Source organism: Salvelinus namaycush, chromosome 39, assembly GCF_016432855.1.
Source record: "Salvelinus namaycush isolate Seneca chromosome 39, SaNama_1.0, whole genome shotgun sequence".
NCBI classification, from domain to species: domain Eukaryota; kingdom Metazoa; phylum Chordata; class Actinopteri; order Salmoniformes; family Salmonidae; genus Salvelinus; species Salvelinus namaycush.
Window position 1 is genome coordinate 18,474,009 of NC_052345.1, and position 27,923 is coordinate 18,501,931.

At 42.6% G+C, this 27,923-nt stretch overlaps 2 protein-coding genes across 4 annotated transcripts in view; one reads left to right on the plus strand and one right to left on the minus strand.

Annotated features, from left to right (window-relative positions):
* Positions 1-3,865: 3,865 nt before the first annotated feature.
* On the minus strand, positions 3,866-9,601 carry LOC120032885 (vitamin D(3) 25-hydroxylase-like). Of its 3 annotated transcripts, none has more exons than XM_038979111.1 (9): positions 9,292-9,598; positions 7,585-7,747; positions 7,163-7,342; positions 6,681-6,841; positions 6,183-6,356; positions 5,269-5,407; positions 4,889-5,076; positions 4,580-4,721; positions 3,866-4,433 (listed from the first exon to the last, which is right to left on the minus strand). In XM_038979111.1, exons 1-9 carry the CDS (start codon positions 9,451-9,453, stop codon positions 4,216-4,218), a joined length of 1,527 nt encoding a protein of 508 aa, XP_038835039.1. In that variant the 5' UTR covers positions 9,454-9,598; the 3' UTR covers positions 3,866-4,215. The 3 variants fall into 3 exon arrangements, with proteins under 3 accessions (XP_038835039.1, XP_038835040.1, XP_038835041.1); XM_038979112.1 differs by having other exon boundaries at positions 7,190-7,342; positions 9,292-9,596; XM_038979113.1 differs by having other exon boundaries at positions 4,294-4,433; positions 4,626-4,721; positions 9,292-9,601.
* Positions 9,602-17,722: 8,121 nt separating this feature from the next.
* Positions 17,723-27,923, plus strand: part of LOC120032978 (nidogen-1-like) — a 69,543-nt gene continuing 59,342 nt past the window's right edge. Inside the window, exon 1 of the mRNA XM_038979253.1 lies at positions 17,723-17,992. Within this exon, the coding sequence (XP_038835181.1) occupies positions 17,789-17,992 (204 nt within the window). The 5' untranslated portion in view covers positions 17,723-17,788. The remainder of the gene's footprint in view (positions 17,993-27,923) is intronic.

Sequence of the window (27,923 nt, forward strand, 5' to 3'; positions counted from 1 at the left end):
CAGGCGGTGTCAGAGGAAGTCCCTAAAAATTGTCATAGACTCCAGCCATAGACTATTCTGTCTACTACCTCACGGCAAGCTAAACTGACGCACCAAGTCTGAAACCAACAGGACCCTGAACAGCTTCTACCCCCAAATAGTTAACCGACTAGCTACCCAGAATATCTGCTTTGACCCTTTTTGCAAATATTTTGAGTCATCAAATCAAATTCTATTAGTCACATGCGCCGAATACAACAGGTGTAGACCTTAAAGTGAAATGCTTACCCACGAGCCCTTAACCAACAATGCAGTTTAAATAAGAAATAAAAGTAACAAGTAATTAAATAGCAGCAGTAAAATAACAATAGCGGGACTATATACAGGGGGGTACCGGTACAGAGTCAATGTGCGGGGGCACCGGTTAGTTGAGTTAATATGTACAGTTGAAGTCGGAAGTTTACATACACCTTAGCCAAATACATTTAAACTCAGTTTTTCACAATTCCTGACATTTAATCCTAGTAACAATTCCCTGTCTTAGGTCAGTTAGGAACACCACTTTACTTTAAGAATGTGAAATGTCAGAATAATAGTAGAGAGAAGAATTTATTTCAGCTTTTATTTATTTCATCACATTCCCAGTGGGTCAGAAGTTTACATACACTCAATTAGTATTTGGTAGTGTTGCCTTTAAATTGTTTAACTTGGGTCAAACATTTCGGGTAGCCTTCCACAAGCTTCCCACAATAAGTTGGGTGAATTTTGGCCCATTCCTCCTGACAGAGCTGGTGTAACTGAGTCAGGTTTGTAGGCCTCCTTGCTCGCACACACTTTTTCAGTTCTGCCCACAAATGTTCTATGGGATTAAGGTCAGGGCTTTGTGATGGTCACTCCAATACCTTGACTTTGTTGTCCTTAAGCCATTTTGCCACAACTTTGGACGTATGCTTGGGGTCATTGTCCATTTGGAAGACCCATTTGCGACCAAGCTTTAACTTCCTGACTGATGTCTTGAGATGTTGCTTCAATATATCCACATCATTTTACTCCTAATGATGCCATCTATTTTGTGAAGTGCACCAGTCCCTCCTGCAGCAAAGCACTCCCACAACATGATGCTGCCACCCCCGTGCTTCACTGTCGGGACGGTGTTCTTCGGCTTGCAAGCCTCCCACTTTTTCCTCCAAACATAACGATGGTCACGATGGCCAAACAATTCTATTTTGTTTCATCAGACCAGAGGACATTTCTCCAAAAAGTACGATCTTGGTCCCCATGTGCAGTTGCAAATGGTAGTCTGTCTTTTTTATGGCGGTTTTGGAGCAGTGGCATCTTCCTTGCTGAGCGGCCTTTCAGGTTGTGTCGATATCGGACTCGTTTTACTGTGGATATAGATACTTTTGTACCTGTTTCCTCCAGCATCTTCACAAGGTCCTTTGCTGTTGTTATGGGATTGATTTGCACTTTTTGCACCAAAGTACGTTCATCTCTAGGAGACAGAAGGCGTCTCCTTCCTGAGCGGTATGGCGGCTGTGTGGTCCCATGGTGTTTATACTTGCGTACTATTGTTTGTACAGATGAATGTGGTACCTTCAGGCGTTTGGAACTTGTTCCCAAGGATGAACCTGACTTGTGGAGGTCTACAATATTTTTTTGCTGATTTCTTTTGCTTTTCCCATGATGTCAAGCAAAGAGGCTCTGAGTTTGAAGGTAGGCCTTGAAATACATCCACAGGTACACCTCCAATTGACTCAAATTATGTCAATTAGCCTATCAGAAGCTTCTAAAGCAATGACATCATTTTCTGGAATTTTCCAAGCTGTTGAAAGGCACAGTCAACTTAGTGCATCTAAACTTCTGACCCACTGGAATTGTGATACAGTGAATTCTAAGTTAACCTTTCAGTGATACCCATCCCGGATCCGGGAGCATCCTCATCAAAAAAGCTGACTAGCATAGCCTAGCCTAACGGGACAGGGATATCATATAATATAATTTTCATGAAATCACAAGTCCAATACAGCAAATGAAAGATAAACATCTTGTGAATCCAGCCATCATTTCCGATTTTTAAAATGTTTTACAGCGAAAACACTATGTATTTATATTAGCTAACCACAATAGCCAAAGACTCAACCGCATATTTTCACCATGTTTCTACCGCATAGGTAGCTATCACAAAACCGACCAAATAGAGATATAATTAGTCACTAACCAAGAAACAACTTCATCAGATGACAGTCTTATAACATGTTATACAATACATTTATGTTTTGTTCGAAAAATTTGCATATTTGAGGTATAAATCATAGTTTTACATTGCAGCTACCATCACAAATAGCACCGAAGCAGCCAGAATAATTAACATAAAAGCATTTAGCATCTTCTGGCTTCCACACTCAGACTACAAGCCACTGATGCAGACCTTTGGAACATCTACATTTTAAAAAGTTGAACAAATCCATGTAATATAGCCTACACCTTTACAATAAATCCAGTATTTATTTTAGACAGGTCTAAAGAGACAAATCATATGAAGAAAATGTAGATTATTTCACAAGAACAGAATAGCTTTGTCTGAGTTGTCCATATGTTAGGTCCTGATCTGGCTATGCCATATGGCTGTGGTCTACACTAGTTCATTTAGCAGACAAGATTTGCTCAGAATTCCGTGGCATTATTTTATATTATGAAGAATACAATTGAACAAAGCTGAATAAAATAAAAAATGATATTTTCCCCAAACATTGTTCGAGCGCACATGCGGCTATTCTATGTTGAGCGGTTAACAAAGAAATAGGTTCTCCTATATGCTTAATTTAGAGTTATTAATGTAACTTTAGTTGTTCTACAAACGTTGGGCTATATGTTTTGATGTTTAATACAATGTAAGGCTGCATGATGCCACTCTAAGGATGATTTGAAAAAAGTCGCTTGAAAGTCATGAGCTCTGCTTCGTTTTTTGCGCAGGCTGTGAAAGGAGGTTCATGTTGCTGCCCTGTTACCGTATTCTACTGCAGACAAGTTGAGTATTGAATTCGGGGGTGGTGCATCTGCTACAGACGGAATTTGGACACTGATGTGGTTTTCCAACAACAATTCTCGGTGCAACATGGTAGTGTTGCCATTGTTCATAAAGTTTTTCTTTATATTGTCAAAATAAACATGTCTCCAACCCCCATATCACACACTCAAATTGTAAATATACTGTATGTGTGTACATGGTACTATCACTTGGGGAGAGAGAGCCTCAAATATCACATTCATTTGTACATATCCACCGTATACATATGAATCGAGGCAAAGTTGCTTCCTCTGTTTAGACACGTGTTTGGTCCCGTTCGCGTTGGTCAAACCAAAACAAAGCAGGAGATAGCTGCAAGTTGCGGCTGGTGAGGAGCAACTGCAGAAAATGTAAATAGACTGTAGTTGGAACTTCATGACCTTTGATCACATGGCTGTTTTAACGTTCATGCAGTCAACATGTAGGCGAAAGTCTTCAAATGTTTATCCCAATAATGCACAAACTTTGAAAAGCAGGCCACTCAAACGCCCCCAGTGCCGAGGAGAGATTTCTTCATGGATCTTTCCGGAGAGGAGACTGAAGAGGGCCCTCCATAAATTACTTAAATCCGAGTGGTTATTATTGATCTGAGAGCAAGAATCAGTTTGGTAAAGGCGAAAGCATTTAGAAGCTTTAAGAAACAATTGTATATAATATTTTCCAGCATATGCTATCTAGGAGGCAAATAGCAATAACTATCTGCACGAAACGTTCGTCTGCAATACTAGGTTAAGCATTGCAGCTCATATTGAGCTTCATCAACATTTTTTGGGGGTTCTGGAGATTCGACCTCAAACATAAGAGTTACAGATGCAGGGAAGGGGATGGGAGGACATAAAATCAGAGGTCCACATTTTTAATCCAAGTCACATGGTTTTAGTAATGATTATTTTACTTAAGAAAACTTGATAAGAAAATACAATTTGTTGTAATTAACATAAACACAAAACCAATAGTTTTAACAATGGGATGGATTACAAAATACATGCAAGCATACTGAAAGATCTAGTTTGTGAATGATCATTCCAATATCGGATCCTTACAGAAGCTGACACCGATTATAAGGCGTTAAATGGTGGGTTACACATTGTTGAAAAACTACTCATCTGATGACTTACTAAAATGAAGTTGAATTATTACAGAATAAGATCTATAGCTGTCTGACAGAACTAGGGTTCTCTTGTGGAGACTGTGGGTAGCTCCTCGCTGCTCCTCAGGCGCACTCCAAGGCGGTAGGGCTTTGGAGACTGTGTCCCACCAAAGATGAGGCTGAAATCTGGGACACCTCCATCCTCAGGCCAGACGAATCGGTAACGCCGAAGCAATGTCACTAGAACCAGGAAGAGCTCCATACGTGCTAACCCCTCCCCCAGACACACACGAGATCCTAGGGAACACACACACGGCTATCAATGAGAACAACATTTCACTCATACCTTCATATGCATGCAGCCTGGCATTTTATGTCAACATATTCTCCTGTCTTAGTATCATTTATAAGCCATAGATATTGACACTTTTACAAAAAGGCACCTGCAGAGAATGGAAGAAAGGCTTCTGGTTTCACAAACTCTCCGACCTCGTTGAGGAAGTTCTCAGGGTTGAACTCGTGAGGGAATTTCCACTGGCCCTCTTCATGCAGCACTGAAGACAGGTTAGGAATCACCGTTGTGCCCTGGAACAGATGAGGGAGAGAGGGATTAAGAGTGAGAAGGAGAGGTGAAGAGGTACACTAAAGACTGAGACAGCACCAATCATGAAATCACTCACTGTAGCCCAGGAGACCTTTATAGTTCTAAGGTCAACAACAGGCAGCATATCAGTCGTCATGGTAATGCTCACCTGGGGCAGCTGGTAGCTGTGTATTTGTGTGTTGCTGCAGGTAGTATGGAACACGCTAAGAGGAACGGTGTCGCTCATGCGCTGTGCCTCATGGATCGTGGCTTGAACATACGGCATGGCATGTCTGTCCTCAAACGAAGCGTCTGCACGTCCCTCAAGAACCTCGGCGATCTCTCGGTGACAGCGATCTGGGACAAACACACACTCGTTGGCCGGGTTTCAATCCGATCAAGTTTTGTAGAATGTTTAATATTTAAAGCTCATTTTCTATTTAGCCGACATATGCATCGTTTACCGTGAATGCGGAACCATTGTCTACAAGCGCCATCGAATTGAATGAAATGTCTGCCCGTGTGTGTGTTGTCTGTGTATTTCTTCACCCTGTACATGCTGGTTGGTCATCAGGTATAGCATGGCAGAGCGGAGGGTGTTGGAAGTTGTGTCTGTCCCAGCAATGAACAGGTCAAGTAGTAGAGACACCATCTGAGTGTCATTAAATGTGGAGCCTCCATCAGCTGTCTGAAACGCACACAAACACATACACGCACGCAGACACCAAAGGCATCGACATTAAATTCTGCATTCCACCCTGCTCCATCCTGTAAAGTACTTCCTCCTCTTCTACCAGCCCAATGAAAATGTTTGCCCCGTTCACGGAAGTCATTCCAAAGACTCTATGGGACCCGATGCCTCTCTGATTGGCAAATGGATTCAGGGTAAAGTCCTGCGACAGACTAGTGTCCTATCCAGGTACTTCTACATCAAGCTTCTTAATGCTACAGAAACAGGAGATAGGCTCCTGCCCTAAGGACCATTCAGGCTTACTTGTACAAGGCTACTTACTTGATATCTTATCTTCTTTTGTCACGCCCTGACCATAGATTGCTTTGTATGTTTCTATTTTTTGTTTGGTCAGGGTGTGATGTGGGTGGGTATTCTATGTTGTATGTCTAGGTGTTGTATTTCTATGTTTAGGCCTGGTATGGTTCCCAATCAGAGGCAGCTGTCAATCGTTGTCTCTGATTGAGAACCGTACTTAGGTAGCTTGTTTTCCCACTTTTGTTTGTGGTGGTTGTTTTCTGTGTCTGTGTTTTCACCATACAGAAGTGTTTCGATTGTCATTTCTTTCATTCACTTTGTTATTTTGTATTTTTCGTGTTCTGATATAATAAATTATCATGGACACTTACAGCTCTGCATTTTGGTCCGATCCTTCCTACTCCTCATCCGATGAAGACGAAGATCGTTACATCTTTATTTTACTTCTACAACCATACTTCTAATGTTCTCCTACCTTGTCAATCTGGTCCAGGTAGCAGTCAAGGAGGTCTCTGGGCTCTCCTGCGACCCTTGAACTTTTGTGCTTGGTCACAACCTTCTTGATATGTTCTTTCATTTGATCAAATTTGTGGAAAACGTTCCTGAAGGGCAAAGGGAGGGGCCTCAAGACCGGCATGATTTCATAGAGCTACAAAAGATAGATGGGTGGAAATGGAGGTAAAACAAAGGGGAATGTGGATCAGTGTGTCATGTCTAGCACAGAGAGGTCAGTGATGATCATGTAACTCTTATAAAAAAAGGTTCCATCTAGAATCTAAAAGGAGTATTTGGCTGTCCCCATTGGAGAACACTTTGAAGAACCCCTTTGAAGAACACTTTTGGGTTCAGTGTAGAACCCTTTCCACAGAAGGTTCTACCCTGAATCCAAAAGGGTTCTACCTGGGGACAGCCGAATAACCATTTTGGAACCCTTTTTTAGTAAGCATGGAGTGGTACAGGGCTTAGACTGTACCATGGCCCAAGGTCCGATAGCTTCCTTGGTAAACTCCTCTAACCTCTGGATGAGGGTGAGGATGACCGGGTCGTCATATTCAAACCTCTCTCCAAAAATCAGTGAGCAGATGATGTTAGACGCAGCCAGATGGAACAGGTGCTGAGGATCCATCGACCCGCCTACCAGGGCACAGCAACGGTCACCACACGAGGCAATACACACGGACAAGGTAAGAACAACGATCACAGAGCTACTGAATGGAACACACTGACAGGATAGATAAAGTAACAATCCCCACAGTCTTTATACCTAATGTTAAAACAAGCATAGTACATATAGTCATACTGGGAGTATTACTGAGAGTATCTTATTTCTGTGAAGTTTGTTACAACAACAAGGGGTTAATAGTGTAATGGTTTGATACAGTATTTGGAGGAGCTTTGGGGGGGATACTAAGCGCTGATAATGACATGAATATGCACAGTGATGACTGTGATTACTAGGACGCTGTGTGTGTGAGACTGCACCAGCACTGCTCTCCAGCTCAGTGCAGATGTGGGACACCTCCTCCAGGATGCGCTCTTCCATGGAGCGTTTGCCCAGACCAAAGTTTCTCAGTGTGGTCAGAGCAAAGCGCCGGTGGTCCCTCCAGCTGGAGCCATAATTGGCCATGACGATCCCTGATCGGCACACACACATACAAACACACACGGAGCGTAAGTGGGTCGGACTCACGGTCTCATGCCTGCTACTTTAAAATCAGTGTCACCCTCAGCCCAAGGGGTGATTTCCTATTGGGCTAATTCTTAAGACGTTGGTTTCTCCTGTGGGAGACCAGGGCTCAGATACCTTCGGTGACACATACACACACATAGTGCCCTTATTATAATACATATTATAAAAGGGGTCAAGAAAGTTCTACCTTTGCCTTTGAAGAGGTGGCTGACCATCATATGGGTTGGTCGTCCAGCATATTCCGCTGCGCGTGTCACCAGTGCCTCACGAACCACCTCCAGGCCATTCAGAACCACTGCAGGCCGTGAGCCGATGTACAGACTGAACACGTTACCATAGCGCCTCTTCAGCTGAAGCACGGAAGGAGAGGGACAGGGGGAGTATTTATTGTGAGAATATAATGTGGAACTTTTCTTTTGAAATGTTATTCAAGCACACAAGGGTTGATGGATAAGCTTTCAGTCTTGCGTTTTAGAGTAACTCTTGGCTGACTACTATTATTTGTCCCTTTACAAGTTGTGTAGCACTCTGATATTAAACATTGAGTCCCTGGTTTCCTTTCTTATGTGTAATAACAAAATAGCTCAACCTTATACAGAACATATCTATACAGTGTTGTTAGTCTGTAATTACACAATTTCTACCAAGGATAATAAAGTTTTTCCCTTTTTTTTAATTCAATATTTTTTCCTTGTTTATAAATCCCAAAGAATGTTACGGTTTAGAAATAACAGAAAGCATGGTTTTTATCCACAATTTTCACTAATGATTTTACTAGGTAAGTCAGTTAAGAACAAATTCTTATTTACAATGACGGCCTACCCCAGCCAAACCCGGATGACACTGGGCCAATTGTGCGCCGCCCTAAGGGCCTCCCAATCAGAATGGATGTGATGCAGCCTGGATTCGAATCAGGGACTGCAGTGACACCTCTTGCACTGAGATGCAGTGCCTTAGACCGCTGCGCCACTTATTAATTATGTTTATTTTCAAATTAATTAATAATTGTCTTTTGTTTAAATTGTGTTATGACATTCCAACCTTGTTGAGCATTTTTTTGTCCAATTGTGGCATGAATCAACTATTGTATCCGTTTTCCTAAAACTTTAGCCTACATCACACTTAATACCCATTCAGTCAGACTGGTCTCATAGACTAGACGTAACATAGTAAATGTAGATCCGGGACTCTCAAATTAGTATGATATGTTACCTCTGGTATGGTTACATAAGACAGATGGTTACTTAAGGCAGTGGTTCCAAAACTTGTTTTATTTTTAAGAACCCTGTCCAGATTTAAATTGACTCTTGAAGGTTGTTACAGTCCCATAGATTTTGTTGTAATTTTTTTGTCACTCAAATATCACATGAATACACATTAGACATGGGAAACTGTATAGAATTGCAAGAAATGTAGCTTTAAAACGGCAACATTTCCTTAGCACCCCGTGACAAATGTGTAGAATTTCAGGAAATAAGCTTTAAACCTGCAAAATCCTTTCCACCAACAAGAGGGGTGTGAACAGTTTTTTGTCTGCCCATATAAGTAGACGTGGCGCTTGCGCGCAGGGAGGGCCCAGCAAAATCATAACATATTGTTATTTTTGCAAATTCACAACATATAATACAAATTATAATTCGTAACATATCATACGAAATGGGTGATGGACATCCATACTACACACTATACGAAACGTAACATCATACATACTAAATGGAGTGACTTGGATTTATTATACAGAATAGGAATCCGTTGTCCTATATTACGAGTTGCTTGAAGAAAACTATATCCAAAATATTAGCGTCACAAAAAAAAAAGTTATTTCCAGCAGCGTTATCGTAGCAGGTCTCGAAAGTTGGTCTAACTCTAGCCTACAAAGTATAGCCCACTTTACCCCTTCCAGGTTTTTGAGGGGGTTGACAGGATCCAGCTGTAGCAGATTGCCGAGGATGGGCAGGGGACGGGGTCCTGGTGGGAAGTTTTTAGGTCGGCGGACCCTGATGAAGAAGAATAGAAGGAGGATAAAGAGCCACAACAACACCACCGACCCAAGCATCGCGACTGGGCTTCAGGAATTGTGTAGGCTACTTCACGATTTAAAGCTGGCTGATTTAAAGACGCCGGTTGCCACCCACACAAATGGTGGACTTTGTTTTGAACACTAGTCAACAAGGGTTTATGAGAGGGATATTTGCTGACTCTAAGTGCACAGATCTATGGCAACAGTTAATGTGGGAGGTAACCTGTCTGCCTATGGGAGACTAGTAGGTTTACAGCCTTGATTCAGGACTTGATAATATTTTTTGTTTGATTTGGTATTGGAACTGGGGATTTATTTGCTGCCCAATACGAGGTAACGACAGTTTCAAATGGGATATTCGACGGATATTCACGCTTTCAAACCTCAACAGCTTTCAAACCACTTGAGCCACAGGCTCCAAATAAGTGTCATGATGTTGGAAAAATTGCACACAACATTGCACAGGTCTTATTTTCACGATTTGGACATTAATTCTCTTTCCAAAGCTAATAAATGTGGAAATGTGAGCAGCATTTTGTATTCCTAGTTGAATTAGTTATGGAGCGTAAACAAAGTACAAACTTTTTTTTACATTCGAATGTCAATAGCTCCTTGGTCATGTTACCTACTTGACTCAAACAAGGTTCAGAATGTACACTGACTACCCTTCTATATTGCAACCCTTTAGTTTGTCCATTTTCATGTCACACGTTTTTACATGAATTTTTCAAACTTAAACATTTCAATAGCTCCTTAGTCATGTGACCTACTGACTTCAAACAAGGTTCAGAATGTCCACTCAGTGGGCCTACAGATTGCACACCCTTTAGTTTGTCAATTTTCATGTCACATGTTTTTACACAAATTTTTCAAAATGTAAAATTTCAATTGTTGGAAGTCATGACCAAGGAGCTATTGAAATTTTACATTTTGAAAAATGTATGTAAAATCTTGTGAGATGAAAATGGACAAACTAAGGGGTGTGCAATATAGAAGGGTAGTCAGTGGACATTCTAAACCTTGTTTGAAGTCATTAGGTCACATGACCAAGGAGCTATTGAAATTTTAAATGTTGAAAAATTCATGTGGAATCTTGCGAGATGAAAATGGACAAACTAAGGGGTGTGCAATGTGTAGGCCCACTAATTGGACATTATGAACCTTGTTTGAGTTCAGCAGGTCACATGACCAAGGAGCTATTGACATTTTTAATTTGGAAAAATGAATGCAAAATCTTATGAGATGAAAATGGACAAACTAAGGGGTGTGCAATATAGAAGGGTAGTCAGTGGACATGCTGAACCTTGTTTGAAGTCAGTAGGTCACATGACCAAGGAGCTATTGAAATTTGACATTTTTAAAAATTAATGTAAATATGTGTGAGATGAAAATGGACAAACTAAAGGGTGTGCAATATAGAAGGATAGTCAGTGGACATTCTGAACCTTGTTTGAAGTCAGTAGGTCATATGACCAAAGAGCTATTGAAATTCAAAAATGTTATAAATAATTTAAAATAATGCCAGATGTAAATCAACAAAAAAAAGTATGTGTAATATGTGTCTATGCCATCGAGTTAGCTACAACAAGTTTGGAAAGTTTTAGAAGTAATGGTTAAAGAGCTGTTGAAATTAGAACATTTTGATTTGTCACTATGTTGACTGTTCCTAACTGCTTTTGGTGGACATAAGGAAAACTACAGGCGAATATCCGTTGAATATCCAACCTGAAACTGGTTTTACCTCGGTTCACAGAATGCATTGTGACGTTTCTTTGCGCAATACTTTGGAAATGGATGCAACAACAATATTCCATGCTCTAATTTATTATGACATTCCTTTCCAGAATATTTTGATAATCGCCAAAATTAAGAATTCTAACAATTACCAAGACAATAGCTTTTTTTTGCAAAGATTCAAACACAAATAGAAGATTTATCCAAACCTTTCAACAAAGGTATTTGGTATTTGGTAATTTATTAGGATTGTCACGACTTCCGCCGAAGTCGGTCCCTCTCCTTGTCCGGGCGGCGTTCGGCGGTCGACGTCACTGGTCTTCTAGCCATCGCCGCTCCACCTTTCATTTTCCATTTGTTTTGTCTTGTTTTCCCGCACACCTGGTTCACATTCCCTCATCAGACTAAATGTATATTACCATCTGTTTCCCCCATGTCTGTGTGTGGAATTGTTCTTTGTGTAGGGTGTTACGCTACAGGCTGGCTTGCGCTAAACCTAGGTTTGTTTGTTTTGTTTAATCCGGTTCATGTTACCGTGGTTGTGCTTTGTGCTGCCTCGCCTGTTTCTTTGGGCCAGGGTGTATATTAAAGTTCTCCTGAAATCACCCATCTCTGCTCTCCTGTGCCTGACTTCCCGGCAACCAGTCACTCACCCCGTTACAAGGATCCCCATTAGCTGTTGCAACAGCAGCAGCTACTCTTCCTGGGGTCCACACAAAACATGACATAATACAGAACATCAATAGACAAGAAAAGCTCAAGGACAGAACTACATACAATGGACAATGTGAGTTGTTTTTTCTTCTTTTTTTGTTAATTTACTGTCGTGCAGTGACTTAAAATGTTAGTCAAAAAGTGGACTGCTTTGGCCTGTAGGCCTATGAAAGCCGTTCGACCTTTTTTTTAAAAGTCTTCCAATTTTTTTTCAAATAAAGATAAGATAAAATCAAATCAAATTTTATTGTCACATGTGCCGAATACAACAGGAGTAGACCTTACAGTGAAATGCTTACTTACAAGCCCTTAACTAACAATTCTTTAAGAAGTTTAAGAAAAAGTGTTAAATAAAAAATATAGATAATATAAAAAAAATATATATACAGGGGGGGCTATATACAGGGGGTACCGGTACAGAGTCAATGTGCGGGGGCACCGGTTAGTCGAGGTAATTGAGGTAATATGTACATGTACAGTTGAAGTCGGAAGTTTACATACACCTTAGCCAAATACATTTAAACTCAGTTTTTCACAATTCCTGACATTTAATCCTCGTAAAAATGTCATTGTTTTAGGTCAGTTAGGATCACCACTTTATTTAAAGAATGTGAAATGTCAGAATAATAGTAGAGAGAATGATTTATTTCAGCTTTTATTTCTTTCATCACATTCCCATTGGGTCAGAAGTTTACATACACTCAATTAGTATTTGGTAGCGTTGCCGTTTCGGGTAGCCGTTTCGGGTAGCCTTCCACAAACTGCCCACAATAAGTTGGGTGAATGTTGTCCTATTCCTTCTGAATGAGCTGATGTAACTGAGTCAGGTTTGTAGGCATCCTTGCTCGCACACGCTTTTTCAGTTCTACCCATACAGTTTCTTTAGGATTGAGGTCAGGGCTTTGTGATGGCCACTCCAATACCTTGACTTTGTTGTCCTTAAGCCATTTTGCCACAACTTTGGAAGTATGCCTGGGGTCTTTGTCCAGTTGGAAGACCCATTTGCGACCAAGCTTTTACTTCCTGACTGATATCTTGAGATGTTGCTTCAATATATCCACATAATTTTCCGTCCTCATGATGCCATCTATTTTGTGAAGTGCACCAGTCCCTCCTGCAGCAAAGCACCCCCACAACATGATGCTGCCACCCGTGCTTCACGGTTGGGATGGTGTTCTTCGGCGTGCAAGCCTCCCCCTTTTTCCTTCAAACATAACGATGGTCATTATGGCCAAACAGTTCTATTTTTGTTTCATCAGACCAGAGAACATTTCTCCAAAAAGTACAATCTTTGTCCCCATGTGCAGTTGCAAATGGTAGTCTGGCTTTTTTTATGGCGGTTTTGGAGCAGTGGCTTCTTCCTTGCTGAGCGGCCTTTCAGGTTATGTCGATATAGGACTCGGTTTACTGTGGATATAGATACATTTGTACCTGTTTCCTCCAGCATCTTCACAAGGTCCTTTGCTGTTGTTCTGGGATTGATTTGCACTTTTCGCAACAAAGTACGTTCATCTCTAGGATACAGAACGTGTCTCCTTCCTGAGCGGTATGACAGCTGTGTGGTCCCATGGTGTTTATACTTGCATACTATTGTTTGCACAGATGAATGTGGTACCTTCACGCATCTGGAAATTCCTCTGACACCGCCTGGTATAGAGGTCCTGGATGGCAGGAAGCTTGGCCCCAGTGATGTACTCGGCCATATGCACTACCCTCTGTCGTGCCTTGCGGTCGGAGGCTGAGCAGCTGCCATACCAGGCAGTGATGCAACCAGTAAGGATGCTCTCGATGGTGCAGCTGTAGAACCTTTTGAGGATCTGAGGACCCATGCCGAATCCTTTCTGTCTGCTGTCGTGCCCTCTTCACGACTGTCTTGGTGTGTTTGGACCATGATAGTTTGTTGGTGATGTAGACACCAAGGAACTTGAAGTACTCAACCTGCTCCACTACAGCCCCGTCGATGAGAATGGGGGTGTGCTCGGTCCTCCTTTTCCTGTAGTCCACAATCATCTCCTTTGTCTTGATCTCGTTGAGGGAGACGTTGTTGTCCAGGCACCACACGGCCAGGTCTCTGACCTCCTCCCTATTGGCTGTCTCATCAGTGTCGGTGATCAGGAGTACATTGTTGTGTCATCTGCAAACTTGATGATGGTGTTGGAGTCGTGCCTGGCCATGCAGTCATGAGTGAACAGGGAGTACAGGAGGAGACTGAGCACGCACCCCTGAGGGGCCCCCGTGTTGAGGATCAGTGTGGCGGATGTGTTGTTACCTACCCTTACCACCTGGGTATGGGTATATCTTCATGAATTTAGAAATAGTGTACATTCAACTAGCTTGTAAACTCAAAATGATATCTCTTCTTCAGGTATCCATTCAAAGACAAATATTTTTTTTCTGGATGGGGTGCAGAGGCAATCATAGATTTGATTTGATTTATTAGGATCCCCATTAGCCGATGCCAATGACAACAGCTAGTCTTACTGGGGTCCGACACATATCGAAAAATACATTACAGACAAAATACTTTACAATTTACATACAAACAGGAACAAGTAGTGTGTGTGTGTGTGCATCTATCAGTTACACATACATGTCATTACATACTGTTTCAGGGGTTGTATGGTGGATGGTCGGTATGTGCCTGTGAGGTTTCTGTGTTTTCTGGCTGCCAGGACCACGGACAGCAATGGGAAGTATTCCCCAGGGGCAGGACCATGGACAGCTCAGGGGAAACTGCCAGACTACAGCAGAACAGCCACACCTGTCTCCAGTTGTATTTAGAGGCTAAACGACAGACAGGTGAAACCAATCGGGGCCTCTACTTAACTGCGCCCTGTGTATGCTTTCTTTGTCTGTCCTTTAACCCCGGCAGGTGAACGAGGAGGAGGCTATTGGAGAGACTGCGCATACGGTGGAGAAGGAGGTGAATATTTTAGCAAGGAATGAACCCCAAGGAGTGGAGGACCTTCCACTGATGAAGATGGATTTACTTTGTTTGTTTGTTTGAGTTGCTGGTACCTGATTAAAAAAAGAAACCGTATTAACCCTTCCTGTGGACTGGCAGTGTGTGTTTGTGTAAACCCTGCCTTACCAAGATCATGTCGCCGAAACTGCCACAATACATACAACAACTAGGTCACATGGGGGAGAGGCATTGTGCCATGAGATGTTGCTTTGTTTTTTTTAAACCAGGTTTGTTGTTCACTTGCACTATATAAGATGTAAGGGAGTTCCATGCACTCATGGTTCTGTGTAATACTCTACGTTTCCTTGTATTTGTTTTGGACCTGGGGACTGTGAAAAGACCCCTGCGGGGTGTGTGTGTCAGTGCTGTGTGTAAGTTGACTATGCAAACCATTTGTAATTTCCAACACGTTCATGTTTCTTATAAAAACAAGTGAAGCAGTCAGTCTTTCCTTAACTCTCCGCCAAGAGAGACTGGCATGCATAGTATTAGTATTAGCCCTTTGATTACATTGAAGAGCAAGATGTGCCACTTTTTTGCAACACTTGGCCATATGACTGGACAATAATCGAGATAAGCTAAAATGAGTTCCTGCAGGACCTGCTTTGTGTGGTGTCGAAAAATCAGAGCATCTCTTTATGACAGACCTCTCCCCATTTTTGCAACCATTGAATCTATATGTTTTGACCATGACAGTTTACAATCTAAGGTAACACCAATTAATTTAGTCCCCTCAACTTGTTCAACAGCCACACCATTCATTACCAGATTCAGCTGAGCTCTAGAACTTGATTTGTACCGAATACAATGCTCTTAGTTTTAGAGATGTTCAGGATCAGTTTACTACTGGCCACCCATTCCAAAACAGACTGCAACTCTTAAGGGTTTTGGTGACTTCATTAGCTGTGGTATCTGATGCGTATATGATTGAATCATCAGAATACATGGACACACACGCATTGGTACAAATAGAAAGGAGTAGAGGGCCTAGAGAACTGCACTGCAGTACATAGGATTCAACTCTGAGGAGAACCCCAGTTTTCATAGTGACAGTGGCCTACAGGTCAAGTTTTTGGTCTCCAACAGCTTGACCACAGACCCAATCTCTTGGCTCCAAAGTCAAAGCCGCTGACCGGTGCAGGGCCAAAGTCCTCTGGGAGTGCATCCTGTGTGCCGACCCCAGAAACCCCTCTGCAATCAGGATGATCCTGAAGAAGGTTGGTTGTCCAGGCTCATCTCAGAAGGCTGTGTCAGGCCCCAAGCTGACCAAGCAGGCCGTGCGGTGTCCAGACCTGTCCCAGAGGGCTGTGGAGGTCAATGCCAGTCAGGTGTCTGGGTACCTTTGCTGCCCCCTGACATGGGAGCGGATAGTCATTCCGTCAATCAGGAAGTGAGCAAGCTCAAGAGACCTCAACTGTCAATTCCATTTCAATTCAGTCAAATCAGAAAGTAAGCTGAAAATCCCAGTTTCCATTAAAACAAATTCTTAAAACGAGGCATTGAGGAATATTGGAACGGGAAGTGGAAAGTCAGTTTACTTCCTAAATTGAGAGAATTGAAAAGGAATTGACTCCAACCCTGGCACACTTAGACAAAGACACACACACACACACACACACACACACACACACACACACACACACACACACACACACACACACACACACACACACACACACACACAAACACACACACACACACGAGTGCCTCTTGATGATTGCTGCATCATAAATATTTTCTTAATAAATATTTTAATAAGTTAACATCTGTAAGTAAAAGACTGCACTGTACATCAAACTGACCAGGCCCTGATAGGAATAGATAGAGTGGTACAATACTACCTCTGAATGTAGTAACTACATGTGTAAAACAGGTCAATGTAGTTTCATTTAAATCAAAAAGCAAATACATCACACACAAAAAGAGATTATGAAATGCTCCTCATCCATTCAAATTGATTGTTAAAGACTCTTTGACATCAAATTTCAGACACAAGTCAGCAGGTGGCAGTGTCTTCAAATGAAAAAGAAAGTAAAAAAATAAGGCAATTACAAGCAATGTTTCTAGTACCTTTATATTTTTCTCTCCCTTGTTATTAATTTGCGTAACTAGTTCATCTGGTTATGAAAAGGAAAATGGCGACCTGCCATTGCAATACTACTCTATGCTGCATACATATTATATAGTTATTTTGCAAACGTTTGCAATTGTTCACAATCTGTTACCCAACTTGGAACAAAATGTGGGTTGAAGGTGAACATAGGCAACACTTTGCAGCTGTTAAATATATTGGCATGACGCTCTACTCAACAGTGTTGTTGTTTACATTTCAATATTCAGCAGACTCTCTTATCCAGAGCGATTTACAGGAGCAATTAGGGTTAAAACGGCTCCGGGATTCGAAGCAGCAATCTTTAGGTTACCGGCCCAACGCGATTAACATCGAGGCTACCTGCCACTGTAGTTGCTGTAGTTTGGTAAATTACACATTTAAAACTTTTTAACCACCAGTATGTTGTCGGACAAACATTACAGAATGATTTCTTATATAGAATGATCTGTAATTCTGCACCCAAAATCATCACTCATAAATTGCTTAAATATGTGGTTATCAATTCATGAAAAAACAAGGTTCAGTTTGTTTGGTGAAAGACTGCGAGTAAAGACAAAGGGACTTAAATCTACTTTTTCAAGTTTATTTTATCTATCATATCTAGAAGAGAGAAGGTTAAACCGTCCGAGATGCATGATTGCAAAGACTGGAAAGTGATATGTGATGCAGGCAATCCCGCGTAAGTGTCCCATGCATATTTCTCCGCCTTCTCCAACTCCACCCTCCCTTTATATGGGCTTTTACTACCGCGGATTCATTCCGCTGTTGTGCGCCCTGAGGTGTACACCGCATCGGAACCGCTTTGTCAAAACGAATAAGAGTTCTGGGCATAGACGTATTTAAACATGGATCTTCATCAACGAGGTTGGTTAGGATGGGCAACTCTTTTTGCCATTGCGTTTTCAGTGAACAGTTTGAGCAAACGCGACATGTTTGATTATGGAGAGCAAGCTGGAGACCAACTGTTGGAGCAGGGGACCGACCGAACTCAAGAATTTATTTTGAACCAGTCAATGTTCTTCTTCGATGGCGCATATGACACTGTTTATGTGAGTATAATTATGTTTTATGCACATGCGCAAATAGTAGCTTAATTATGCACGAGAATAGCTGCAAAATACACTGCTCAAAAAAATAAAGGGAACACTTAAACAACACAATGTAACTCCAAGTCAATCACACTTCTGTGAAATCAAACTGTCCACTTAGGAAGCAACACTGATTGACAATAAGGTGGAAATTATAGGCAATTAGCAAGACACCCCCAATAAAGGAGTGGTTCTGCAGGTGGTGACCACAGACCAATTCTCAGTTCCTATGCTTCCTGGCTGATGTTTTGGTCACTTTTGAATGCTGGCGGTGCTTTCACTCTAGTGGTAGCATGAGACGGAGTCTACAACCCACACAAGTGGCTCAGGTAGTACAGCTCATCCAGGATGGCACATCAATGCGAGCTGTGGCAAGAAGGTTTGCTGTGTCTGTCAGCGTAGTGTCCAGAGCATGGAGGCGCTACCAGGAGACAGGCCAGTACATCAGGAGACGTGGAGGAGGCCGTAGGGCAACAACCCAGCAGCAGGACCGCTACCTCCGCCTTTGTGCAAGGAGGAGCACTGCCAGAGCCCTGCAAAATGACCTCCAGCAGGCCACAAATGTGCATGTGTCTGCTCAAACAGTCAGAAACAGACTCCATGAGGGTGGTATGAGGGCCCGACGTCTACAGGTGGGGGTTGTGCTTACAGCCCAACACCGTGCAGGACGTTTGGCATTTGCCAGAAAACACCAAGATTGGCAAATTCGCCACTGGCGCCCTGTGCTCTTCACAGATGAAAGCAGGTTCACACGCACATGTGACAGACGTGACAGAGTCTGGAGATGCCGTGGAGAACGTTCTGCTGCCTGCAACATCCTCCAGCATGACCGGTTTGGCGGTGGGTCAGTCATGGTGTGGGGTGGCATTTCTTTGGGGGGCCGCACAGCGCTCCATGTGCTCGCCAGAGGTAGCCTGACTGCCATTAGGTACCGAGTTGAGATCCTCAGACCCCTTGTGAGACCATATGCTGGTGCGGTTGGCCCTGGGTTCCTCCTAATGCAAGACAATGCTAGACCTCATGTGGCTGGAGTGTGTCAGCAGTTCCTGCAAGAGGAAGGCATTGATGCTATGGACTGGCCCGCCCGTTCCTCAGACCTGAATCCAATTGAGCACATCTGGGACATCATGTCTCGCTCCATCCACCAACGCCACGTTGCACCACAGACTGTCCAGGAGTTGGCGGATGCTTTAGTCCAGGTCTGGGAGGAGATCCCTCAGGAGACCATCCGCCACCTCATCAGGAGCATGCCCAGGCGTTGTAGGGAGGTCATACAGGCACGTGGAGGCCACACACACTACTGAGCCTCATTTTGACTTGTTTTAAGGACATTACATCAAAGTTGGATCAGCCTGTAGTGTGGTTTTCCACTTTAATTTTGAGTGTGACTCCAAATCCAGACCTCCATGGGTTGATAAATTTGATTTCCATTGATTGATTGAATTTTTGTGTGATTTTGTTGTCAGCACATTCAACTATGTAAAGAAAAAAGTATTTAATAAGAATATTTCATTCATTCAGATCTAGGATGTGTTATTTTAGTGTTCCCTTTATTTTTTTGAGCAGTGTATATCAATGGGAAAAATGCACAGCCATCAATTATGATATTCACATGCACGTTGACTGCTGAGAACCCCTCCCCATGGATTCATTGTGATAGGCGATTTTATCCATGAAAGATAGCTAACAAAACAATGACATTCTATGTTCTCAAATAGTTTACCACCTCATGCATATGCCACATATCACATCATTCCAAATCTGTTCAAACATTAAAGTACTCATTGATGATAATCAAATTAGCATAAATTGCTCAAATGCCATTGAATTGGAGTGATGAAAGGCCATGTGGAATGTTGTTGGGAGGGTTTGGAATGTCAGTCAATTCGTTATGTGACTGATAAGGCTATCAACGCCCACCTTCATAAACACTGGCTTGGCTCTGTGCCTCCTTATACTGTAGAATATCACATACCAACAAATCATGTGATGATGATCGATAGAGAATGATACATTCATTGATCCACATCTGTATTTAGTTTAGAATGTTTCAGATCATCCCAAGCGCCTGAAAGTTGCCCAAAATGTCACATTGGCAATTGTTACCCCTGTTATCCTCAAATGTCCATCTCTCTCTCTCTCTCTCTCTCTCTCTCTCCCTCCCTCCCTCCCTCTGTCTCTCTCTCTCCTACATCTTTGTATGATGTATCTACTGCATTATAAATGAAATCCCCCTTTAGCTATGGATCCCAGACGGTGTAGTGTAAGGCTTAATTAACCCTAACAATGACTAGTCTGTTCATTAAAAAGCGCTGAGCCCCATTGTTGTAAATTGACAAAACATTAACCCCAGAAGGCCCAGGTAAGCTCATCCCTGTGCCCCATAAGAAAGCTTTGTCTGTGACGTGACCCGCCTTTTGTTGGATCAAAAGACAGACAGAGCACAGAGAACTGATGAGGTCCCCACACGGCAGGTCTATTGTGTGATTTTATCTCCAAAGAGGCAGTCAATCTCTTTTGTGTTCACACAGCAGGGACCTTGGAAGGCGTCAGCGACTCAGCCTTGCTAAAATACTCCAAACCAGAAGGTGGCAGTAGCGTTGTTTGGCAATGCATATCCGTGTGTATTGCTTATGGCCTAGATTCGAAGCTACTGTATCTGCGCTAATGTTGCTATTTTGTAGAAAGTCCTTGTTGATACTATGTTGTTCTTGTCTAATACTGTTCTGTACACTGTCATGTATTTATACGTTTTATGTGGACCCCAGGAAGAGTAGCTGCTGCATTTGCAGTAGCTAATGGGGATCCTAATTAACTAAACTAAATACTAGTCAGGTGGGACAGCTAGATAACTACAGTACCTAGCAAGATGACGAAGAAGCTATGTAATTCACTCTCCATAATTCCATACTGCCGGTGCCAGTCCATAGCAAAATGTTTAGGTGGCTAGCTAACGTTAGCATATACGCTAGCTAGTACAACATAGCTAGCTAGCTAAGGACACTGCACTCACTTGGCAGCTAACACAGGCAGCTGTTTCATGGAAACGAGCTAATCCATTGTGATTTAATTATAATGTCAATGCTAGCTACAGTGGTTAGCTAGCTTGCAGGAAGTATTTAGTGTTGTGTGCATTGCGTCTATGCGTCTATGCGCTTAGCTAGCAACCATCCCATAGCTTACATTGCATATGAAGTGTGACTGGCTCATCCCTGGATGTACTGAGAAAATGCCCTATTTTTTTTTCTTTTTTTGTTGGCTCGCCCACGTGGGGGTTCGTGCTCTTTGACTGGCTCTAAGTCAAGTTGTTGGCCACTGACGAGCATTGCGATTCTACAAGTATAATCTGTAGGTTCATCGCTACCGGGTCGGCACGCAGCAGCTACCGCTTTTGTTCTAGCAAGGGAAGGAACGGCCTCAAACTTTGATAAGTAGACCTACCTATCGGCAGTCTATCGGCAGTGAGATTCTCAGTGTGTTTCATGCTGTATGCGAGCTCAACTCCAATTGATAGCCAATCCTGATGCTTATCATATTGACTTGATTCGAATGAAGAGGATTTTTCTCTACCCTAAATCATTTTTTGTGTGTGCAGTGTTTGTCATTGTTTAGGGATATTAGCAGGGAATTTGTCTCTGCATTTCAAGTTTTTTGGGTCATTACATAGCTAAGTCAGTTAACATTCTGTCATGTGGGACCATTCAACTGCTCAGATTGTTCTTCTTTTGACATAGAGGTGTGCTATGCAAATATCCTCTTTTCTAAACGAAGAGATTCCAACACGCTTCTGGTTGTTCTCACTTCTCACCACATCTATCTCTTTTCTTTTTGTTGACTTAAACTCCCCTAAAACGACATATTCCATACAAACTACAAGTTTCCTGAAAAAAGGCTGCATTTATGTCCAGAACAGCTTCCTCCCCTCCCAATGAGTGACATCCTGGAATTTAGTAATATTCCCAGTGCTACTTGAACCCCTTCCAACCAGATTAGCCAGATAATATACCACCCACTAATTGCAGAACGACACCAAGGGCTGGATGCAACCAGAGCAACATTGTACTTAAATGGAATTGCGGAAGGGAAAAATCACATTGATCACATTTTTCATTAAGTCTTACTGTTCATTTTACATTTACATTTAGAGTCTTTAAAAAAAAAATATTTATAGATTTTCAAATATGAGAACAAGAACAGTACAACCCCAACCCCTCCCTCCCTCCCTCCCTCCCTCCCTCCCTCCCTCCCTCCCTCCCTCCCTCCCTCCCTCCCTCCCTCCCTCCCTCCCTCCCTCCCTCCCACCCACCAAGGCATCATACAAGGATATACTATTAAAGTAAATGAAATAGGACAGAAAAAACAGTATACAATGGAAAACGATCAATAAAAATTCTGCACAAATGGCCACTAGAACAGACATGACTGCTGACCAAAATATGCAAGTTACACTAGGTAAAAAACAAGCTCTCGGGACCCAAGCACAGTGTACCTAACCTTCTTCAGAGGCAGAGATGGCATCACCTCCTTAACCCACTGCATAAAGGAGGGCGCCTTTGCAGACTTCCAGTGAAAGAGAACAAGGCGACGAGCTAGCAGCGAGGCAAATGCTATCACATTCACCTGATGCATGGTAGCATTCTGGTCTAGGGAAAGTACCCCAAAAATGGCAGTGAACTGGTTGGGACTAACAGTTGGATTACACATATGTGAGAATGCCTCAAAAATGGGGTCCCAGAAGCCACTCAAAGATTGGCATGACCTGGACTCTGGTGGCATCTCACCAGAGATGTACTTGGTGTTCACATTTGGGTATATTTTTGCCAATCTGTCATTTGAGTAATGGAGACGGTGCAAAACTTTAAACTGAATGAGCCCATGTCTTATGCAAAATGATGAGTTGTGGATACGTTCAATACTATGTTGCCATATATCATCGGGTAGCTCGCCACCCATGTCTTGCTCCCATGCAGATTTTGTATTTGCCAAGGAAGGCGGATTAATGTTATGTATTATGTCGTATAATCTGGAGATTGTGCCCTTCAAATACGGGTTAAGATCTAAGCCCCTCTCAACTGGACACTTAGTGGGCTCGAGCGGAAATTAAGGGATTTTTTTTTAGCAAAGCTGCGAGTTTGCAGATATCTAAAAAAGTGGGAATTGGGAATTTTAACCCAAATGTGTTGTCAACAAATTGGTCACAAAAAAACACCAGACCGTTCCTATGCCAGTATTGGAATGCCGTGTCAATCTGTGACGCTGGGAAGAGATGATTAGATGTTAATGGAGAGAAGTCACTTGCTTGTTTAAGGCTAAAGTGATTTTGGAATTGGGACCAGATTTTAAGGGAGTTCTTGACAATGGGATTCAAAACATGGGTGCCAAGGTTCATGGGCAGTGGGAAGCAAAGGAGCCAGACTGGAGAAGTTGGAAGGCTTGACTGTAGCTCCATGATGGCCCAAATTGGACCATCCTTGTTTTCAAATGTAGAAACCCAATAAACACATTTAGATATATTTACTGACCAGTAGTAGTGTAAGAAATTGGGAAGGCCCAGCCCGCCTGCGGGGTTTAGGTCTCTCTAGAAATACCTTTCTCATTCGTGGATTTGACTTATTCAAAATGAAGTTAGAAATGTAGCTGTCCAGCTGTTTGAACATCGACTTCTGCAGAAAAATGGGAATCATTTGGAATAAGTACAAAAACCTAGGTAATACAGTCATCTTAACAGAATTAGTGCGACCTGCTAATGAAATGGGAAGAGACGACCACCTTATACAATCCTGCTTAGTGCGCTCCAGGAGTGTTTTGAAGTTAGGTTTAAACAGAGCCTTAAATGAGCAAGTGACCTTTATCCCCAAATAAGTAAAGACCTGATGCTCCACCCAAAATGGGAAGTTGGCACACCCAATTCCTTCTGCTAACTGATAAATGGGGAGGAGGACACTTTTTGTTAGATTTAACTTATAACCAGAGAATGTCACAAAACCGTGTAGCATGTCCAAGAGATAGGGTATAGACTCCCCATGGTCAGAGATGTATAAAAGAAGATTGTCTAAATATAAAGACACCTTGTGAGTTATGTTGCCCCTTAGTATTCCCTTAATCCTCTCCTCCGCCCGCAGGGCGATAGCAAGAGGCTCAATAGCCATATCAAATAGGAAAGGGGATAAACAGCAACCCTGCCTGGCCCCCCTGTGGAGAAGGAAGTAGCTAGAGGTAACATTGTTGGTGCGAACAGAAGCCACTGGGGACGAGTACAAAATCTTAATCCAGGAAAGGAATGACGGGCCAAAGCCAAATCTCTCTAGTACCGTAAATAGATATTCCCACTCAACCTGGTCAAAAGCCTTTTACAGCATCAAGAGAGATGACAACCTCTGTACTGTGGAGTTGAGTGAGCAGAATAAAGCCTGCGCATATTATAGAAAGATTGCCTACCTGAGATAAATCCGGTTTGGTCAGAGTTAATTAGGCATCACTGTCTCTAAACGGCGCGAGAGGACCTTAGTGAGAATTTTATAATCGCAAAAAACAAAAGCTTATAGGGTGGTATGAGCCACAGTCTAGGGGATTCCTGTCCTTTTTAAGCAAAACCGAAATAGTCGCCTGGGTAAGTGTCGGTGGCAGTTTCTGACTAGAAAGGATTTCATTGTACATTGAGCTGAGGATAGGGGATAATTTATATATTTATAAAATTCAATAGGGAAGCCATCAGGCCCAGGGGCTTTACGGCTCTGCATGGACCGGATTGCCAGAGTAGCTTCATCATCGCTTATTGAGGCATCCATGTTGGTTTGTTCATCTGAATTAAGACAGGGGATGTCCAGATTGTCTAGAAATGCATGCATACGACATGTGCAGGAAGAGCCTCTGATGAGTAAAGAGCAGAGTAGAATTTTTGATTTGATTGTTGAAGACTCCAGCCACCCTAGTCATAGACGGGAAGCGGTACCGGAGCGCCAAGTCTAGGTCCAAGAGGCTTCTAAACAGCTTGAACATCTAGTCAAATAGCTACCCAAGACTATTTGCAGTGCCCCCCCCCCCCTCTTTACACCACTGCTACTCTCTGTTGTCATCTATGCATAGTCACTTTAATAACTCTACCTACATGTACATACTATTTCAACTAACCGGTGCCCCCATACATTGACTCTGTATCGGTACCCCCCTGTATGTAGCCTCGCTATTGTTATTTTACTGCTGCTCTTTAAGGAGTCGGAGAAGAGACATAGGCGTTTAGTGCGCTGTTTTTTGTCATACGCTATGTATGAAATAATTTGGCCCCTTAGATATGCTTTTAATGACTCCCACACAGTAGAGTGAGACACGTCAGGTGTGCAGTTGATTTTTTTATTTCACCTTTATTTATCCAAGTAGGCTAGTTGAGAACAAGTTCTCATTTACAACTGCGACCTGGCCAAGATAAAGCAAAGCAGTTCGACACATACAACAACACAGAGTTACACATGGAATAAACAAACATACAGTCAATAATGCAGTAGAAAAAGTCTATATACAGTGTGTGCAAATGAGGTAAGGGAGGTAAGGCAATAAATAGGCCATAGTGGGGAAGTAGTTACAATATAGCAATTAAACACTGGAGTGATAGATGTTCAGAAGATGAACGTGCAAGTAGAGATAATGGGGTGCAAAGGAGCAAAATAAATAAATAAATACAGTATGGGGATGAGGTAGTTGGATGGGCTATTTATAGATGGGCTATGTACAGGTGCAGTGATCTGTGAGCTGCTCTGACAGCTGGTGCTTAAAGTTAGTGAGGGAGATATGAGTCTCCAGCTGAGGGTTTTTTGCAGTTCGTTCCAGTCATTGGCAGCAGAGAACTGGAAGGAATTGGCTTTGGGGGTGACCAGTGAAATATACCTGCTGGAGCGCGTGCTACGGGTGGGTGCTGTTATGGTGACCAGTAAGCTGAGATAAGGTGGGGCTTTACCTAGCAAAGACTTGTAGATGACCTGTAACCAGTGGGTTTGGCGATGAGTATGAAGAGAGGTCCAGCCAACGAGAGCATACAGGTTGCAGTGGTGTGTGGTGCTTTGGTGACAAAACGGATGGCACTGTGATAGACTGCATCCAGTTTGCAGAGTAGAGTGTTCGAGGTTATTTTGTAGATGACATCGCCAAAGTCGAGAATCTGTAGGATAGTCAGTTTTATGAGGGTATGTTTGGCGGCGTGAGTGAAGGTGGCTTTGTTGTGAAATACAAAGCCGATTCTAAATTTAATTTTGTATTTCTGTGTTTGGCCTGGTATGGTTCCCAATCAGAGGCGGCTGTCAATTGTTGTCTCTGATTGAGAACCATACTTATGTAGCCTGTTCCCACCTGTGTTTGTGGGTAGTTGTTTTGTGTTGTGTCACCTGATAGGACTGTTTCGTTTTTTCACCTTTGTTATTTTGTATTTCAGTGTTCAGTTTAATACATTTAACATGGACACGTACCATGCTGCATTTTGGTCCGATCTTTCATATTCCTCATCAGACGAGGACGAGAATCGTTACACAGAGTGTCGTTTTCCTGCTGCCCTTCACCGTCGCGTTGTGTTGCGGGTCATCTGTAAGCTTAAGCAACGAGTTCTGAAGTCTGCTTTCCTCCCACCAAACTCTGCTCCCACACCCCTTGTGCATGTGGGATTTCCCCTTCACTCTCAATCACGGTCTGTAGAGCTTCAGCAGATGCCGAGAGCCACCCCTACCTCCATACTTCGCTCCCTGTCTCCCTCTGTTTCTTCCCTCTTTCCCACTCCTCCTCTGATGTGCAGGTCAAGGCTGTGTTTCGCTCTAGTCAGTGCCTTTCCAGCAGTCCCAGCAGCTGTCTTTGAAATTGCCCCCGACACACTCACATACACACACACACCTCCGGGAGGGAATGTTTAGAGGTTGACTGAAGGGTAGAGGGTGGATGTGTGTGTGTGAGTTGGGGGTCAGGGAGTTTAATTCTTTCAGTGCTCTGTAGGAGTGGGAGAAGAATGGGTTTGTCCATTTGTGTGTTTGTTCTGGAAGAAAAATTTATATTTTGGTATTTTGCGACTTATTCTGGGTGTTAAAGTGCATTGAGATGGTCAATGTTGATTCTCTAACTCAGTGAACTTCTGACGAACTATATCATGTTATCTTTAGAAAAAATGTACAGTTCTGTAACATACAGTTTATACTGTACACTGAGTGTACAAAACATTAAGAACACCTTCCTAATATTGAGTTGCAACCCGCCCCTTTTGCCCTCAGAACAGCCTCAATTCATCGGGGCATGGACTCTATAAGGTGTCGTAAGCGTTCCACAGGGATGCTGGCCCATGTTGACGCCAGTGATTCCCACAGTTGATACACATGGGAAACTATTGAGCATGAAAAATCCAGCAGCGTTGCAGTTCTTGACACAAACTGGTGCGCCTGGCACCTACTACCATACCAAGTTCAAAGGCATTTACATTTTTTGTGTTGCCGATTCACCCTCTGAATGGCACACATACACAATCCATGTCTCGATTGTCTCAAGGCTTAACCTGTCTCCTCCCCTTCATCTACATTGATTTAAGTGGATTTACAGTTGAAGTCGGAAGTTTACATACACTTAGGTTGGAGACATTAAAACTCGTTTTAAACCACTCCACACATTTCTTGTTAACAAACTATAGTTTTGGCAAATCGGTTAGGACATCTACTTTGTGCATGACACAAGTCATTTTTCCAACAATTGTTCACAGACAGATTTTTTCACTTATAATTCACTGTATCACAATTCCAGTGGGTCAGAATTTTACATACACTAAGTTGACTGTGCCTTTAAACAGCTTGGAAAATTCCAGAAAATGATGTCATGGCTTTAGAAGCTTCTGAAAGGCTAATTGACATCATTTGAGTCAATTGGAGGTGTA